The 20,261-nt window shown below is 40.8% G+C and overlaps 1 protein-coding gene across 7 annotated transcripts in view; it reads right to left on the bottom strand.

The window, feature by feature from the left end:
• Positions 1 to 20,261, bottom strand: part of TUFT1 (tuftelin 1) — a 48,288-nt gene that overhangs the window by 16,301 nt on the left and 11,726 nt on the right. For 5 of the 7 annotated variants that reach the window (XM_044239234.1, XM_044239239.1, XM_044239237.1 and 2 more), the window contains exons 2-3: positions 4,715 to 4,789; positions 4,224 to 4,325 (exon numbers count right to left, since the gene is read on the bottom strand). In XM_044239234.1, the coding sequence (XP_044095169.1) occupies positions 4,224 to 4,325; positions 4,715 to 4,789 (177 nt within the window). Of the gene's footprint in view, positions 1 to 4,223; positions 4,326 to 4,471; positions 4,686 to 4,714; positions 4,790 to 20,261 lie in introns of those variants that run through there. The other 2 variants (XM_044239240.1, XM_044239238.1) reach the window with 2 other exon arrangements.

Below are 20,261 nucleotides of genomic sequence, written 5' to 3'. Positions count from 1 at the left end.
ACAATAAAGAAAATATTTATTTCCTTTATTATAAAAGACATCCACAGTGTAGTAACATGTTCAGCAAAATATTGTTTATGACTACAAAAATGGAAACAGGCATAATGTCCCACAATGGGGGATTACTTAAATTGTGGTATGTCTATAATAGCATACTATGCAGCCATTAGACTACCAGACATTTACATTTATGGACACAGAAGATGTTACAAACCGACATTTAAAGCATTACATTGTTGGGGGATAAGCAAATTGTAGGACAGAATATATACGATACAATTTAACTTCTGAAAAAATACACACACGCGTGCGCACAAAGGAAAATGTCCACGCGCGAAGTCCACGCGCGAAGGAAAATGTCTACAAGGATACACCACACAGTAATAACAACAATGACTACATTGATAGAATTATGGGGTGGTTTGGCTTTCTCTAAGGGCCATACAATGACTTTGAATAAGAAAGAGAAATTAGGGGCACCTAGGTGGCTCAGTGGGTTAAGCCGCTGCCTTCGGCTCAGGTCATGATCCCAGGGTCCTGGGATCGAGTCCCACATCGGGCTCTCCGCTGAGCGGAGAGCCTGCTTTCCTCTCTCTCTCTCTCTCTCTGCCTGCCTCTCTGCCTACTTGTGATCTCTCTCTGTCAAATAAATAAATAAAATCTTAAAAAAAAAAAAGAAAGAAAGAAAGAGAAATTAATTAAAGGCATTCAGATTGAAAAGAAAGAGGAAAAACTATCTCCATCTGCAGATGAAGTGTTCATTTATATAGAATACACCAAGGAGGGGTGCCTGGGTGACTCAGTGGGTTAAAGCCTCTGCCTTTGGCTCAGGTTATGATCCCAGGGTCCTGGGATCGAGCCTGTCATCAGGCTCTCTGCTCAGGGGGGAGCCTGCTTCCTCCTCTCTCTGCGCCTGCCTTTCTGCCTGCTTGTGATCTCTCTCTGTCAAATTTAAAAAAAAAAAAAAAATTGAAAAACAAAAATGTTAAAAAAAAAAAAAAAAAAAGAGAGAGAGAGAGAGAATACACCAAGGAATCCACTCCAAAACTATTAGAGGTTGTAGCAAGGTTGTAGGATATAAGACCAACATACAAAAAAAAAAAGAAAAAAAAATTTCTAGACACTAGCAAGGGACAATCTGAAATGAAATTTAAAAACAATTCTATTTACAATCGCAACAAAAAGAAAAAATACTACGTGGATGGAACTAGAGGGTATTATGCTAAGTGAGATAAGTCAACTGGAGAAAGACAAATAGCATACAATTTTATTTATATGTGGAATTAAAAAAAAAAAACAGATGAATACTCCCCAAATTGATCTATATTTTCAACATAATTCTTATCAAAATCCAAGCTGGCTTCTTTGCAGAAACTGACAAACTGATCCTAAAATTCATATGGAAATACAAAGGACTCTGAATAGCTAAAATAATCCTGAAAAATAGCAAAATTACAAATACTAATAAATATTAACAATTTTTTTAAAAGATTATATTTATTTGTCAGAGAGAGAAAGAGAGAGTGAGCACAAGCAGGGGGAGCATCAGGCAGAGGGAGAAGCAGACTCTCTGCTAAGCAGGGAGCCCAATGCGGAGTTCGATCCCAGTACCCTGAGATTAAGACCTGAGCTGAAGGCAGACGCTTAATGGACTGAGCCACCCAGGTGCCCCAGTATTAACAAAATGTTAACAAAAATAACAAAGGTACAGTAATCAAGTCAGTGTGGAATTGGCATTAGGAGACCCATAAAATCAATGGAATACAACTGAGAGTCCAGAAACAATAATAACACAATAAAAATACCCTAAACTGATTTTTGACAGGATGCCAAGATAATTCAATGGGGAAAGAACAGTCTTTCCAACAAATGATGTTTGTATAAATGGAGATTCACTTGGAAAAGAATGAAATTGGACCTCTTCCTTACGCCATACACAAAAATTAACCCAAAATGGATTATAGGCCTATTCAAAGGGCTAAAACTATAATTCTTTGAGGAAAATATAGGAATAAATCCTTGTGACTTTGGGTTGGGTTGTGACCTTCTTAGATATGTCAGCAAAAACCCAACACAAGAAAAAAAATACATAAATTGGATTTCATCAAATTAAAAACTTTTGTTTCAAAGGACATCATTATGAAAGTAAAAAAACAACGGGCGCCTGGGTGGCTCAGAGGGTTAAGCCTCTGCCTTCAGTTCAGGTCATGATCTCAGGGTCCTGGGATCGAGCTCTGCTCAGCAGGAAGCCTGCTTCCCCCTCTCTCTGCCTTCCTGTTTGTCTACTTGTGATCTCTCTCTCTGTCAAATAAATAAAATCTTAAAAAAAAAAAAAAAAGAAAGAAAGAAAGTAAAAAACAAAACAAAGAATGGGAAAATTTTTTTAGATATTTCCAAGTCATATATATCATAAGGGTCTAGTTAGTATCCAGAATATATAAGGAACCCTTATATCTAGAAAATTAAAACACAATTGACTTCTTTTAACAAATATGACAAGGTTTTATTTATAATATTCATATATCCAAACCCTTTTTGGCCAATTTAATTACTCATCATTACAAGTCTTTTGGACTATGCACTGCTATTTAAAAATTCAAATATAGCAAAGATAAGACCATGGAGAAAGTGTGGCCACATCATCACTTGTACCTACATATAAACTCTTTAAACACAACTGAATTTGTATTTATTTAATTTTTAAAAATATTTTATTTATTTATTTGACAGAGAGAGACACACAGCGAGATAGACAACACAAGCCGGTGAGTAGGAGAGGGAGAAGCAGGCCTCCCATTAGCAGGGAACCTGATGCGGGGCTCCATCCCAGGAGCCTGGGACCATGACCAGACCCAAAAGTGGACCCTTAATGACTGAGCCAACCAAGCATCCCTACAATTAATTTTTTTTAAGATTATTTATTTATTTGACAGAGACAGTGAGAGAAAGAGAACACAAGCAGGGGGAGTAGCAGGCTTCCCGCTGAACGCGGAGCCTGAAGTGGGGCTTGATCCCAGGATCCCAGAATCACAACCTAAGCCAAAGGCAGACACTTAACAACTGAGCCACCCAGGTGCCTCCTAGTTGAATTTTTAAATGGGCAAACGATTTGGATAAATATTTCTCTGGAGAAGATACACAAATAGGAAATCAGCATATGGAAGCATGCCATCAGAGAAATGCAAATGAAAACCACAAGACGTGGCTTCACGTGCAATAGGATGGCTATAATCAAAAAGACAGATAATAACAAGTATCAGTAAGGATACAAAGAAACTGGAACCCTCCTACCTTGCTGGTGGGAGTACAAAATGGAATAAATGTTTTGAGAAAAAGTCTGGTAGGTCCTCAAAAGATTAAATACAGAGTTACCAAATGACCTAGCAATTCCACTCCTAGGTGTGTACCAAGAAAACTGAAAATATCCACAAAAAACCTGCTCTTGAATATTCACAGCAGCATTATTCATAACAGCCAGACAGTGGAAACAACCCAAATGTTCATCAACTGATGAGTGGGTAACAAAATGTGATATATCCATTCAGGGGAATGTTATTGAACCATGAGAAGGATTAAGTACTGATATATGTTACAACATGACTGGATCTTGAAACTATTATGCTAAGTGAAAGAAGGCAGACACAAAGGCCCCATGTTCTAGGATTCCATTTACGTGAGCTGCCTGGAAGAGGCAAATCCACAGAGACAGAGAAAATAGATTGGTGACAGCAAGAAGCAGAAAGGAGTGACCGAAAATGTTCTGGAATTAAGAGTGGTGATGATCGCACAATTCTGTGAACATACTAAAAACCTGAATTGTACACTTTAACTGAATTGATTGTATGGTATATGAATTATACCTCAAAGAGCTGCTTTTTAAAAAGAAAAAACAAAAATTGCTTTATTTAAAAAAAAAATAGTAAGTTCCCTAAACACACCTCCCACCTATCTTCACAACCTCCAGAAGCTAAATATGGATAGTGAGATAGGCACCTGGAAAGGTCCTCTCATCCATTCTCTTGCCTGGGGCTGGGTTGCACCAAAGTTACCACACACTGACTGTGGTCTCCTGGTGTTAATTAAGATCTTTACAGGGAAATGCCCAGGAACTAGCATTCCTGGTTCCTCCTAGTCAAACCCTGTGGCAAAGTCAGCTACTCCCTCTTGCAGGCCTATAAGGAGAGAGAGGAGAGAGAGAAAGAGTACAGGTGAACTAAGCTTACCTTAATAATCTCCTCATGTCCATCATTGGACTCCACCAGTTCTGAGGCCAAGGAATGACTGATCGAGCGGCCAGACACCATGGCATAGGTCTTCCTGCCCGCCTGCCAGAAAGAGAGAGAGAAAAATGGCTCAGAAATCATGACAAGCCCGGAACATGTGCCCCTTGCCCAATGCAGAATACCTGCTCCTTAGAAGATGTAAAGGGTTAGTCTGATTTCCCCTATAAAATTCACTTCAGAACCCCTACCAGAAGCCACACAGCAGCAACACCAGACGGGGAAAATTAGCAGAAATTGCAGGTTAGTTTCACTTTCAGTGGCGTCTCCCCTTGTCTCAAAGCCGTGCGCAATGCCGCGATCAGGTGGTGTGTCTGAAAGGTGATCCTGAGCAGCAGCGGAGTTGGCTCCCGGCAGCACTGGCATGGGAAGTCAGCAGCAAGGAAGGAGAACTGGCTGAGGGAGAGGCCTCACCCCACCAGAAACCTCCCTACCTTCTGGGCTAAGTGTTCAAGTTCATCTCCTGTCAGTTCTCTCTGTAGAGTCAGCCTGAGAATGTCCACGCTGCCCTAATAATGACAATGACAGCAACAAGAACCCCTTACCTTCACCATCCGGAACTGGCCCAGGGACGCTTTTGCCAGCCCTGTGGAGTGGGCCTTCTCAGCACCACTGGATAGAAAAGCTGAGGTCTGGAAAGGGGACATTAGCTTGCCTAAGAGCAGTCACTCCTGGGTGGCAGGATGTCCCTGGGGCCTCTGACCATGCTCTTGATGCCACGCCAGAGACTGTCCAGCATGCTGCTCCACGGAGCCCCAGAGGGGCTAGCCACCCTGATCCTCAGATTATAGCACATTGCACGCATGGCCGTTTTCCCAGCCTCGAAGACACACCCAATCCAAGGTTCCCGCACCTGAAACCAACCAGGAAGCCACTGTGCACTTTACAAGCCTAGGATACCCTTCCTGAACCAAACTATGGGACAGAAGCTGAATTCAAACCCTCCCCCTCCTTTTTTTTTTTAAGATTTACTTATTTATTTGAGAGAAAGTTGGAGGGCAGAGGGTAAGGGAGAAAGGAACCTAAACAAACTCAGCACTAAGCGCGGAGCCCAATGTGGGGCTCAATCTCACCACCTGATCACAACGTGAGCCAAAACCAAGAGTGGCTTAACTGACGTGCCACCCAGGCGCCCCCAAGCCCCTGCTTTTTTTTTCTTTTTTTGAAAGATTTTATTTGTTTTTTTGACAGGGAGAGAGAAATCACAAGTAGGCAGGGAGGCAAGCAGAGAGGGAGGGGGAAGCAGGCTCCCTGCTGAGCAGAGAGTCCAATGTGGGGCTTGATCCCAGGACCCTGAGATCATGACCCGAGCGGAAGGCAGAGGCTTAACCCTCCGAGCCACCTAGGCACCCTAAGCCCCTGCTTTTACAAGGCATCCAGAAATTATCCAAATGAAAGAAGGCACGACAATAGATATCTATTTATAGATGAGTCTCATTTCAAAAGAAGAAGCAGGTTTTCTTGCCTAAATCAAAGAAGGTTTAAAACATAAACTGTTGTGGCTCAGTGGGTTAAGCCGCTGCCTTTGGCTCAGGTCATGATCTCAGGATCCTGAGAACGAGTCCCGTGCCTGCTTCCTCCTCTCTCTCTCTGCCTGCCTCTCTGCCTACTTGTAATCTCTCTCTGTCAAATAAATAAATAAAATCTTTAAAAAAAATAAAATAAAATAAAACACAAACTGTGGGTCAAATAGAACACATGGAGAGGGAAACACATGTAATAGGAAAAAGCAGGTGGTGGAGATCTGTGGAAATAACATTAAAGAGAGGGTCAGCAAGGCAGAGAGGACCCAACCCTGCCAGTCTTCTGCATTCTGTGTAGAGCTGGATGGAAGATGTAGCCTTGCTGGGCCTCTGGCTTGCACCAGAAAAATCAGGAGTTGGACTATGTATCTCTAAGTTTCCTCCCAGCTTTGATACCATGAGAGCATGAAAAGAGAGTATATGCTTCCCCCAGGCAATGATGGGAAGATGGATGCTGAGCTACCCAAGGACAACAGTGACCTTGAGGTCCAGGAGTATGAATGCCATCTTGCCCTTAACATGGTTTTAAGGGGGGCGCCTGGGTGGCTCAGTGGGTTAAGCCGCTGCCTTCGGCTCAGGTCATGATCTCAGGGTCCTGGGATCGAGTCCCGCATCAGGGGCTCTGCTCCCTGCTTCCCTCTCTCTCTCTGCCTGCCTCTCCATCTACTTATGATTTCTCTCTGTCAAATAAATACATAAAATCTTTTAAAAAAAAAAAAACAAACATGGTTTTAAGGAACCTGCCTAACATTCCAAATGACTGGTGGAAGGAAAGGAGGAAGAAAGAATGTGCTCCATGGAGGGAGCTGGGAGAGGCTTCTCTGGGCAGGGAACAGTCCTTCCTGTGCAAGGAAAAGAACTTGGGAGAGAAGAAATCACTCTCTGTAGTCAGATACTTAATTCTCAGTGTTCTCGTTATAAAATGACAACACTACCCTCCAATACTACTAGGGGGGTTTTGCTGAAATTTAACTGAAAGTGTATGGAGGTTGTTCTTTGCCACATAAGAGAGAGGTACTCAAATATTAGCCTCCTCCTACTTCTGGAAATGAACCCAAATTTGGGACAGATGGAAGACACTCCCACATGACTCTTAGGGCTTCCCAATCCTAGCAATGTAGCTGCTTTTACAAAAACAATTCCTACCAAATACAAGTTAGATCCTTAGTGGGGACATTTCAGGCCCTCCAGAGCCTGGGTCAACTCACTTCTTCTGTTACTGCTCCTCATTCTCCCAGTCCAATACATCCCGGGCTTTTCCACCTTGGTGACTTTGCTTCCACCATTCGCCTTAAATGTCCTTTCTTCCCATCTTCACAGGAGACATCCGCAAGGCTCTCAAGAGTTCACACCGAAATGCCACATCTTCCATGACACTTCCCTACCTCCCGTGGGAAACATACCTTCCCCTCCCCGAGCTCCCTCAGCATCGCAGGGCCTCTCATGGCGCCTGCCTCTCAGTTAGTCATGTTTCAGGAGGAATTGCCCCTTCTGCTAACTCCTTGTGGGCTGCTGTCTGCCACAGTCCTTTACACAGGGAAGTATTTTCTGAATGCATACGAGTACTCCATGACATCTAGGTCAAGAGAACATTACACAAGAAAGAAGAGGAAATGATTTCAAAATAGCCAGAGTGGCTGCCAACTCTTTTTCCCCAGGACACAGACAGGCACTTTGGCTATAACATCCTCTCCATACCTGGAGGTATTTGGGGAAACCTGGGGCATCCCTCAGCCAAAATAAAGAGATCATTATTAGCTAGTGAAGATCATCAAGTCTGGTTTATTGTATGAACCCAGGCATTCTAACTGAAAGAGCACAAACAACTAGGCTAGATGGGAGCCTATGAAAAGTTACCTCACCCACACATGTTATCAGAATTCCAGGTGGACAGGAGGAAATAGGCAACTTGCAAAAGTACTCGAAGAAATAATGGCTGAAAATTTACCGAATTTTACATAAGATATAAACCCACAGATTCAGGGAGCTGAGCAAATTCCAAACAGGATGGACCCGCAAATCATGCCAAGACATATCATAATTAAACTTCTGATAACTAAAGGCAAAGAAAAAATCTTTTCAAGTCAGAGAAAAAAAAAAGATACCTTACTTATAAGGGGAAAACACCCTGAATAAAAAGCAGATTTTTCATCAGAAACCAGGAAGGCCAGGAGAAAATGGCACACTAGCTTCAAGGACTGAAAAAAATCTCTTAATCAACAATCCTATGACCAAAAAATCTTCAGGAATGAGGGGGGAAATCAAGATGTTCTCAGGTAGGGACGCCTGGGTGGCTCAGTGGGTTAAGCCCCTGCCTTCAGCTCAGGTCATGATCTCAGGGTCCTGGGATCGAGTCCCGCGTCGGGCTCTCTGCTCAGCAGGGAGCCTGCTTCCCTCTGTCTCTCTCTGCCTGCCTCTCCATCTACTTGTGATTTCTCTCTGTCAAATAAATAAATAAAATCTTTAAAAAAAAAAAAAAAGATGTTCTCAGGTAAAGGAAAACAGAGAGAACTTCTTACCAATATTTTAGCTACACTAAAAGAATGGCTGTAGAAAAGTCTGGTGGCTCAGTCAGTTAAGTGTCTGACTCATGATTTTGGCTCAGGTCATGATCTCGGCATCATGAAATCAAGTCCCACATTGGGCTCTGTGCTCTCAGCATGAAGTCTGCTTGTCCCTCTCCTTCTGTTCCCCTCCCCACCACCACTCTCATGCTCTCTCTCTGGAATGAATAAATAAATAAACAAATAGATAAAATCTTAAAAAAAAAAAAGTGGGACATCTGGGTGGCTCAGTCCGTTAAGCAGCTGACTCTTCATTTTGGCTCAGGCCATGATCTGGGGTTCTGGGATCCAGCCCTATGTGGGTTCAGCATCCTATGACAGACTCTGCACTCAGCACAGAGTCTGCTTAGGATTCTGTCCCTCTCCCCTCTGCCCTTCCCTGCCTCCAGAGCTCTCCCTCCCTTTCTCTCTCTCCAAACAAACAAACAAAAAAGAACAGTTGTAGAAGGTCTTCAAACATACAGCAAACAGTACAAAAGGAAGTTTGGAACATCAGGAAGATAAAAACAACAATGATAGCAAAAACATTGTTAAATACAATAGGTTTTCCCTCTTCTCTTGGGCTTTCTAAAATACTCATGGTTGAAGATAAAATTATGACACTGTCTGATTCAGTTCTAAATGTACTCAGAGGAGGGGCCACCTCAGTGACTCAGCTGGCTGAGCTTCCAACTCTTGATGTCAGCTTAGGTCACCGTCTCAGGGTTGGGAGAGCAAGCCCCACTCAAGCTCCACACTCAGTGGAGAATCTACTTGAGATCCTCCATCTCCCTCTCCCTCTGTCCCTTCTACACTCTCTCTCTCTCTAAATAAATAAAATCTTTTTAAAAAAAGAAAAAAGAAAAAACAGAAGTTTTTTCTTTTTTAGAAAGAAATAGAGATAATATTTAAATTAATTATATTATGACTGGGAGAAGGTAAAGGAAGGTAAGGTTTCTATACTTCACTCAACTGGTAAAACAGCACACTGGTATACTGTGAAAAGTTTTATTATATAAATTATTATATAAGAGTAATACCTTGAACCATCATTAAAAAGTCTATACAAACAGATAATATCAAAAACAACAAATGAGGGGCGCCTGGGTGGCTCAGTGGGTTAAGCCACTGCCTTCGGCTCAGGTCATGATCTCAGAGTCCTGGGATCGAGCCCCGCATCGGGCTCTCTGCTCAGCAGGGAGCCTGCTTCCCTCTCTCTCTCTGCCTGCCTCTCTGCCTACTTGTGATTTCTCTCTGTCAAATAAATAAATAAATAAAATCTTTAAAAAAAAAAAACAACAACAACAACAACAAATGAATCAAAATGGAATCCTAAAAAGCTGTCAAGTAATCCACAGGAAGGCAGGGAAAATAAAACAGATAAATGAAAAATAGAGAACGAAAAACAAAAATAAAATGGCAGACTTACCATGGCAATAATTACATTAACTGTAAGTGGTCTACATACACCAATTAAAAAAGATTGGCAGAGTTGATTAAAAAACATGAATCAATACATGCTGTCTAAAAAAAAGCATTTAAACATAAACATAGGGGCGCCTGGGTGGCTCAGTGGGTTAAAGCCTCTGCCTTCGGCTCAGGTCATGATCTCAGGGTCCTGGGATCAAGCCCCGCATCGGGCTCTCTGCTCAGCGGGGAGCCTGCTTCCTCCTCTCTCTCTGCCTGCTTTTCTGCCTACTTGTGATCTCTGTCTGTTAAATAAATAAATAAAATCTTTAAAAAAAAATAAACATAAACATATAGGCAAGTTAAAAGCAAAAGGATGGGAATAGATATATCATGCAAACACTAATCAAAGGAAAGCAAGAGTGGCTATATCAATATCAGATATAGTAAATGTCAGAGCAAAGAGAATTATCAGAGACAGAGAGGGTCATATAATATAAAAGAGTCAATACACAAAGAAAACATAGCAATCCCAAATGGATAAGCACCAAACAACAAAGCTGAAAAATATGTGAAGAAAAAAACTAAAGAACTAAAAGGAGAAACACACAAACCCACAATTATAGTTGGAGACTTCAAAATGCATCTCTGAGCAATTAATAGAACTAGGCCAAAATGAGCAAAGACACATAAGAGTTCAACATCACCAACCAACACCATTTGATCAACAGTTATGGAACACTCCCCTCAGTAGCAGAGTAACACATTCTTTGTATGTACCTATAGAACATACAGTAAGATATACAATAATTTGGCCATAAAACAAACCAACAAACTTGAAAGAACTGAAATAATATAGAGCATGTTATCTGACCACAGTGAAATCAAACTAGAAGTAACAGAAAGAGACAATGAAAATTTTAAATACTGGGAAACTAAACAACATACTCCTAAATAATTCTTTGGTCAAAAAGGAAGTCTCAAGGGCACGTGAGTGGAGACCACTCATTTAAGAGTGGTTGAGTGTCTGACTGCAGCTCAGGTTATTATATTGGGGTCCTGGGATTGACCCCTATATCCAGGGACACAATCAATAGGCAGTCTGCTTCTTCTTTCTCTCCCTCTTCCTTTGTTCCTCCCCCCACTTGTGTTCACTCACTCTCTCACTCTCAAATAAATAAAATAAAAATAGGGCACCTGGGTGCTCAGTGGATTAAGCCTCTGCTTTCAGCTCAGGTCGTGATCTCAGGGTCCTGGAACTGAGTCCCACATCGGCCTCTCTGCTCGGCGGAGAGCCTGCTTCCCCCTCTCTCTCTCTGCCTGCCTCTCTGCCTACTTGGGATCTCTCTCTGTGTCAAATAAATAAATAAAATCTTTTAAAAAAAAAAAAATAAATATTTTAAAAAAACAGTACATACTTACTAATGTAAAAAAAAGGGTACATACTTACTAATGTAAAAAAAAAAGGAAATCTCAAGAGAAATTTTAAAAATCACTGAACTTAAGAAAAATGAAAACACAAAATGTCAAACTTTGTGGGACATATCTATTTTTTTTAATTTTATTTATTTATTTGACAGAGAAGATCACAAGTAGGCAGAGAGGCAGGCAGAGAGAGAGGAGGAAGCAGGCTCCCCGCCGAGCAGAGAGCCCGATGCGGGACTCGATCCCAAGACCCTGAGATCATGACCTGAGCCGAAGGCAGCGGCTCAACCCACTGAGCCACCCATGCGCCCCTGTGGGAACATATCTAAAGCAGTTCTGTTGCTCGTTCAGTTAAGCATCTGCCTTTGGCTTGGGTCATAATCCCAGGGGCCTGGGATTGAGCCCCGCATTGGGCTCCCTACTCAGTGGGGAGTCTACTTCTCCCTCTCTCTCGGCCCCTCACACTCACGCTGCTCTCGCTTTCATAAATAAATAAATAATCTTTAAAAAAATAAGTAAAGCAGTCTGAGAGGGAAATTCCTAACACTAAATGCATACATAAAAGGGGCACCTAGCTGGATCAATCAGTAGAGCATGAAACTTTCTCTCTCCTTTTTTTTTAAGATTTATTTATTTATTTTAGAGAGAGAGAGAGAAAGAGAAGAGAGCACAGGAGTAGGGGGAGGGACAGAGGGAAATAATCTCAAACAGACTCCCTGCTGAGCAGGAGTCCCATGATGGACTTGATCTCACTACCAAGAGATCATGACTCAGGTGGAAATCAAGAGTTGAATGCTCAATTGACTGAGGCACCTAGGTGCACTGAGCACGCAACTCTTGATCGGTCAAGGTCATAAGTCTGAGCCCTACACTGGCCATATAGATTACTCTAAAAAATAAATAAATGCATATTATATTAGAAAAGAAAAAAATCTCAAATCAACAATGTAGGCTTCTCACTTTTATTTTTTTTTAATTTTATTTATTTTACAGAGAGAGATCACAAATAGAGAGGCAGACAGAGAGAGAGAGGGAAGCAGGCTCCCTGCTGAGCAGAGAGCCCAATGCGGGACTCGATCCCAGGACCCTGAGATCATGACCTGAGCCGAAGGCAGCGGCTTAACCCACTGAGCCACCCAGGCATCCTAGGCTTCTCACTTTTAGATAAAGAGCAACAAATTAAACCCAAAACAGGCAGGAGGAAGGAAATAATACAGATAAGAGAAGAAACGAATAAATTTAACACAGAAAAGATCAAAGACAATTTTTTAAAAAGAAAGGAAAGTAGGGGCGCCTGGGTGGCTCAGCTGGTTAGGCAATTGCCTTCGGCTCAGGTCATAATCCTGTCCCAGGATCGGGTCTCGCATCCAGCTTCCTGCTCAGCATGGAGTCTGCTTCTCCCTCTGGCCCTCTCCCTTCTCATGCTCTCTCTCTCTCAAATAAATAAATAAAATCTTTAAAAAAAAATAATAGAGAAAAAATAAAAAAGAAAGAAAAACATTACGGACCAGTATCTCTCATGAACATAAAGTTCTGTTTCTTATTATTTTGTTAGAATATGGCTAAAAGACACAAAAATACATTTCACTTTAGAAGATATATAGATGTGAATAAGCATATAAAAAGATGTTCACTGTCACTGAGGTGATACAAATCAAAACCACAGTGAGATACCATTATACACCTATCAGAATGGCCAAAACAAAAAACAGTGACACCACCGAATACTGTGGAGAATAATGTGGAGAAATTGGATCCCTCACACACTGCAGGTGGGAATGTAAAGTGACAGACACTTTGGGGCAGAACAAAAAGGCTGGCAGTCTCTTTAAAAACCATACAAATACCGGGGCGCCTGGTGGCTCAGTGGGTTAAAGTCTCTGCCTTCGGCTCAGGCCATGATCCCAGGGTTCTGGGATGGAGCCCCACATCGGGCTCTCTGCTCCATGGGGAGCCTGCTTCCTCCTCTCTCTCTGCCTGCCTCTCTGCCTACTTGCAATCTCCATCTGTCAAATAAGTAAATAAAATCTTAAAAAAAAAATTTTTTTAAACCATACAAATACCATATGACCTAGCAGTTGTACTCCTGGACATCTATCCAGGAGAAATGAAGACTTACATTAACACTAAAACATGTACGCTAGTGTTTATAGCAGTTTTGTCTGTAATACTACAAAACTAGAAACAAACCAGGTACCCTTCAATGCAGACAACAAACTGTGGTGTATCTATATCATGGACTACTTACTACTCAACAAGAAAAGGGAACAAATTACTGCTTGTTTCCTATTGTTGTACATCCCTATTGATGCATACATAAATTCCCAGAGAATTATGCAAGGGAAAGAAGCCAATCCCAAAAGGTTACATAGTGTATGATTCCATTCATTTAAGGTTACTGAAATGAAAAAATTATAGAAATGAAGAACTGACTAGTAGTTGCCAGGAGATAAAGAGAAGATGGGTGAAAAGGAAGTATGTGTGAGTTTCAACGTGAAGTGTCTTTGTGGTGATGGACATATGCTGTATCTTGACTGTATGAAGTACATTCTGGTTGTAATAGCATGCTGCAGTTTTGCAAGATGGGATGGGGAATCTCTATTATTGCTTATAGCTGCATGTGAATCTACAATTATCTAATAAAAATTTAATTAATACTTTCAGGGACAAAAATTGAAGACTATAATGAAGAAAATAAGTACTTATAATCCTACTACCTCAAAATAATCACTATTAAAATGTTAGCATATTCCTTATAATTTTTCTACACAATTTTTTAAAAACATAATACTGTACAAAGTCATATACTTGCTTTTTCCCTTTCGTATTTCATCGTTAATGTCCATCATACTCAACATTCTTCAAAATTGGCTTTTAGTGGCCACGAGTATGCCACTGAAGAGAGTAAACCAAATAAACTTAGGTATTCAAACTAAACTCCTTCCCTTGCCCCCACTTTTGTAGATTACTGTCAAGTTCTTTTTATTTCTTACATATTTATTTTTTTATTTCAGAAAATATGTTTTCTTTTGACAGTTAGAACGAGATGATACACAACAGTACCTAGATCACCACCAAATTTATTGCCTGGTCCATTACTCCTCAAGCCCAGTTGGCTTTCTCTCTTCTTTGCAGAAAAAGAATCACTTTTGGAACAGTTGGACTTGTGCTCAAACACTGACACTGGCTTTCATTTGTTGTGTGTATTGATTTATTCTCCCCCTTATTAGTTGGTAAGATGGACAGTATGATGCTTAAGTGAAAACACAGTGATTAAAACACGCAGATCAGCAAAAGTTTCAGTTCCTCAAAATTTGATGTAATGCTCCTCTTCAAAATAACTGCCGCAGGGTATGTTTATCAGCTAAAGTAAAAGTGTCTCATTGGAAAAAGATGTATATTAACTTCTACTTCACACCATATCACAAATATCAATTTCAAGTGGATTGCTTATTTATTTATTTATTTTAAAGACTGTATTTATTTATTTGTCAGAGAAAGAGATGGCAAGCACAAGCAGGGGAAATGGCATGCAGAGGGAGAAGGAGGCTCCCTGCTGGGCAGGAAGCCTGATGCGGGACTCAATCCCAGGACCCCAGGATCATGACCTGAGCTGAAGACAGCCATTTACTCAACTGAGCCACCCAGGTGTCCCTGGATTGTAGAGTTAAATGTAAAAAGAAAAAAAAAAAAAATCTTCCCTATAAAAAAATTTGATAAGTTGGACTGTATTAAAGTTTTGAACTTTTGTTAATCAAAAGAGAGTACATGATAATCCACAGAGAAGGTAATCACTCTGTATTTATCTGGCAAAGAATATTCAGAATATATTAAGAATTCCTATAAAACAAAAAGACTAAGGGGCGCCTGGGGGGCTCAGAGGGTTAAAGCCTCTGCCTTCAGCTCAGGTCATGATCCCAGGGTCCTGGGATGGAGCCCCACATCAGGCTCTCTGCTCAGCAGGAAGCCTGCTTCCTCCTCTCTCTCTCTCTTCCTGCCTCTCTGCCTACTTGTGATCTCTGTCTGTCAAATAAATAAATAAAATCTTTAAAAAAAAAAAAAAGACTAAATACAACATGGCATCCTGGACTGGATCTAGATCAGAAAAAGTATATTAGTAGAAAAACCAGAAAAGTCCAAATAAAGCCTGTACTTTGTTGTATCAACATTACAGTGTTATGTGTGTATACATATATAACATTATGTTATATATGTTACATATATAACATTTCATGTTACAATGTATACATATAATGATACAACAATGTTGTATCAACATTAATTTTCTTTTTTTGTTTTTTGTTTTTTGTTTTGTTTTTGTTTCAACATTAATTTTCTTAATTATGACAAAGGGCACCATGGTTATGTAAGGTGTTAACACTGGAGGAAACTGAGCAAAGACTGTATGAGAATCTCTGTAATATCTTTGCAACTTTCCTAAAAACAATATTCCAGAATAAGAAGTATATTTAAAGAAAAAGAGAAAGGGCAAGGAGGGAAAGAAAGGGAGAGAAAACAGGTGCACAACAGAAAAATGGGCAAAAGACTTCAAAAGACACATCACGTAAGAGTTTATCCAAATGGTCAATAAACATCTAAAAAGGGTTCAGTTTCATTAGTCATCATCATCAAAGAGCTAGACACTAACCGAAAGACAATACTACAAAATACCCATCAGAATGACTACAAATGAAAACAAAAAAACAAGCGTTGGGGGCTATGGAACAATCAGAACTCTCCTATACTGATGGTGAGACTGCTCATTACCATAATCTCCTTGGAAACATCTACCAAAGATGAACATTTGCAAACCCTGTAACATAGTAATTCTACTCCCATTTATCTCCTCAACAGAAATGTATACCTATGTTCCGCCTAAAAACACAAAAATTCTACCCATAAAAAATGATACTAGATTGTTCACAGTAGCATTTCTCCTAATAGCCAAAAATTAGAATTTATCCAAATGTTCCAGAATATAAAGGATAGGGGCACCTGGCTGGCTAAATTGGAAGAGCATGTGACTCTTAATCTCAGGGTCAAAAGTTTGATGTATAGATTATTTAAATACATACATACATACATACATACATAAAACCAAAAAAAAAAAAATTTAAGACTTTATTTATTTGAGAGAGAGAGAGAGAAGCAGACTCCCTGCTAAGCAGGAAACTCAATGCAGGACTCAATCCCAGGACCCAGAGATCATGACCTGAGCTGAAAGTAGACGATTAACTGACTGAGCTACCCAGATGCCTCTTTATTTTTATTTATTTTTCTTCTTTTTTTAAAGATTTTTTCCAGACTTATGTATTTTTAGAAAGAACAAGCACGTGGGGGAGGGACAGAGAGAGTATTAAGCAGACTCTGTGTTGAGCACAGAATCCAACATGGGGCTCCTTCTCACAACCCCGAGATCACAACCTGAGTCAAAAACCAAGAGTCAGCCCCTTAACCGACTGCATCCCCCAGGCACCACCTAAAGATTTTATTTTACTTTTTAAAGATTTTATTTATTTGAGAGAGAGCGAGAGAGCAGGGAGAGAAGAGAATCTCAAGCAGACCCCATGCTGAGCAGAGAGCTTGACACGGGGATCAATCATGACCTGAGCTGAAACCAAGAGTCAGACACTTAACCAACTCTACTACCCAGGAGCTGCTTAACATTTTATTTTATTTTATTTTATTTTATTTTTAAAGATTATTTATTTATTTATTTGACAGAGAGAGATCACAAGTAGGCAGAGAGGCAGGCAGAGAGAGAGAGAGAGGAGGAAGCAGGCTCCCTGCTGAGCAGAGAGCCCGATGCGGGACTCGATCCTAGGACCCTGAGATCATGACCTGAGCCGAAGGCAGCGGCTTAACCCACTGAGCCACCCAGGTGCCCAACATTTTATTTTTAAGTAATCTCTACACCCCCAACCCTGGGATCAAGAGTCACATGCTCTTCCGACTAAGCCAGGTGCCCCTAAAACCCCATTTTTAAAAATTTTATTTATTCATTTGTCGGAGACAAAGACAGTGTGAGCACAACCAGGGGGAGCAGCAGACAAAGGGAGAAGCAGGCTACCTGCTGAGCAGGGAGCCCGATGTGGGATGATCCCAGGAACCTGAGACCACGACTTAAGCTGAAGGCAGACGCTTAACGACGGAGTCACCCAGGCTCCCCAAGTAAAAGAATTCTGACACAGAAGTATACTATACAATTCCACTTACATAAAAAGTATAAAAACAAGCAAAACTAATATATACTTTAAAAGTCACGATAGTGGTTACTTGTGGAAGATGGGGGAAGGTACTGACTAGAAGAGGATAATGACTAGAAGCAGGGGTTTCTGTGGTGCTAATGATTTGTTTCTTCCTCTAGATGCTGGGTCGGAAAATATGTCCAGTTTGTGAAATTAACTGACTGTACATTTATGGTACATGCACTTTTCTGTATGTAGGTCATTGTTAAATAAAATCCCCTAAAAAAATTAAAATCCCCCATGGCATTAAAGTCCCCTCAGAATTAGGCTTATCACTGTCTATACCACATAATAATGTCTTGACTCCTCCCACTACCCTATCAGGAAGCCTGATGCGGGACTCAATCCCACGACCCTACACTCTATTCCAGGACCCTACACTCTATCCCAAACTTTCCCGATCTAATAGTAGGAAGGCAACCAAACTCTTACAGTTGATGAGTCCTGCAATGCAATATGTGTCTCACCTCCCCATGAATGCACATGTTGCTTTCTCTTTCTGGGTCCCTTCCCCTCCCTTTCCTCTTTGGAGAATTCTCAGCTCAGGCATCCCTGCTCCATGGATCTCGCCCCAGCACTCCTCAGTCAGAGCCTGCTCTCTGCAATCAATGCATACATATTGTACACTGTAACAATGATCCCCCTTATAAATACTTATTTATGCATCTCCCCCAGTAAAGTCATAAGCTTATTTAGCACAGTGTCTGACCTAAGTAGGTTCTCAAAAAGTACACATTGCATCAATTCCAGATGATGAGATGGAGGATCTCCCCAATTCCCTCTCTTTTGAGAAACAAACTTCTCAGTGTAGTGAAGCAATAGGAAACACTGGAAAAAGCAAACACCAAAAGAGGGGAAACAAAAATAATGAGCAAAGTCTAAGAAAGGTAACTCTACAAAGAAATATAAGTAGTGGGACGCCTGGTTGGACGACTGCCTTCGGCTCAGGTCATGAACCCGGAGTCCCGGGATCGAGTCCCGCATTGGGCTCCCAGCTCCATGGGGAGTCTGCTTCTCCCTCTGACCTTCTCCTCGCTCATGCTCTCTCACTGTCTCTCTCTCAAATAAATAAATAAAATCTTAAAAAAAAAAAGAAAAGAAATATAAGTAGCTAATAGACTAATGAAAAGATACTCTGCATGGAGAAAGAAGGTAGCTACACTTGTGAGCACAGCATAACATATAGACTTGTTGAATTACTCTGTTGTACACTTAAAACTAATGTCACATTGTGCATCAATTATAATTCAATTAAAAATAATGATATAGGGCGCCTGGGTGGCTCAGTGGGTTAAGCCGCTGCCTTCGGCTCAGGTCATGATCTCAGGGTCCTGGGATCGAGTCCCGCATCGGGCTCTCTGCTCAGTAGGGAGCCTGCTTCCTCCTATGTCTCTCTGCCTGCCTCTCTGCCTACTTGTAATCTCTCTCTGTCAAATAAATAAATAAAATCTTTAAAAAAAAATGATATAATAAAATTTAAAGTTTAATGTAAAAATAAATCAGTTGGTAGACAGAAGGGTCATATGGATTGATAGATAAAGGATAGGTTTGGTCTGAATATAGGGAGTTGGGTCGGTTAAGTCAAGTCATTCACTATCAAAAACTATGTTGTCCAATGTGATAGCCATTAGCCACATGTGGCTATCGACCACTTGGAATGTGGCCAGTCCAAATAGAGATGCTCTGTACAAAGACATAGTACAAAAAAATTGAACAATTTCTTTTTATACTGATCACTTGGAATGATAATATTTGCATATATTGGGTTAAATAAAATCTATTATTGGAAAAAATTTTCATGTAAAAGTTAAAAATATATGAAAGATGCTCAATCTCACCAGTAATTAGGGAAATGCTATAAAAAAATAAGGAGTTATCATCTTGGGAAGAATTTCATTAAATTGTAAATTTAATAAGTGTAGGGGTGCCTGGGTGGTGCGGTCAGGTAAGCCTCTAATGCTGGGTTTCTCGGGTGATCTCAGGGTTCTGAGATGAAGCCTCTTGCCAGGCTCCGCACTCAGCCCTTGGAGTCTGCTTGGGAATCTCTCTCCCTCTCCTTCTGCCCCTCCCACTCAAGCTCTCTCTCTCCCACTCTCAAATAAATAAATAAATATTTTTTTAAAAAAAAAAAAAGAACAACAACAACAAATAGTAATAGTAGTAGTAGTAGTAGCAGCAGTGTAAAGAGGAGAGGTGCCTAGGTGGTACAGTCAGTTAAGTGTCTGTCTCTTGGTTTCCGCTCAGGTCATGATCTAGGGACTATGAGATTAAGCCCTGCATCAGGCCCTGTGCTCAGCACAGAGTCTGCTTGAGATTATCTTTCCCTCTTCCTCTGCCCTTCCTGCTCATGCTCTCTCTCCTCTCTCTCCCTCTCTCTAAAATAAATAAATAAATATTTAAATTTTTAAAAAGAAGAGGGGGTGCCTGGGTGGCTCAGTTGTTAAGTGTCTGCCTTCAGCTCAGGGCATGATCCCAGGGTCCTGGGATCAAGCCCCACATTGGGTTCCCAGCTCAGTGGGAAAGGCTGCTTCTCCCTCCCCCACTCCTCCTGCTTGTGATCCCTCTCTCACTCTGTCTCCCTCTGTGTCAAATAAATAAATAAAGTATTTTTAAAATAAATAAAAAATTAAAATTAAAAAAAAGAAGTGTAAAAAGGAAACAAGTAGATGTATGCTCACAGCAGCATCTGGGCAATAGCCCAACCTACAGCCCAGATGATCGGCTGACAACAAAATGGATGAATAAAGTCTGGCCTATTAGTACGGTGAACTAGTATTCATCTGTGAACATAACCGGATTACAGCTTCATGTATCAACATGAATGAATCTCCAAAT

Source organism: Neovison vison, chromosome 2 (assembly GCF_020171115.1).
Source record: "Neovison vison isolate M4711 chromosome 2, ASM_NN_V1, whole genome shotgun sequence".
Classification (NCBI taxonomy): Eukaryota; Metazoa; Chordata; class Mammalia; order Carnivora; family Mustelidae; genus Neogale; species Neogale vison.
The sequence above is the reverse complement of the archived record's forward strand: the minus strand, read 5'-3'. Positions and strand labels throughout refer to the sequence as shown.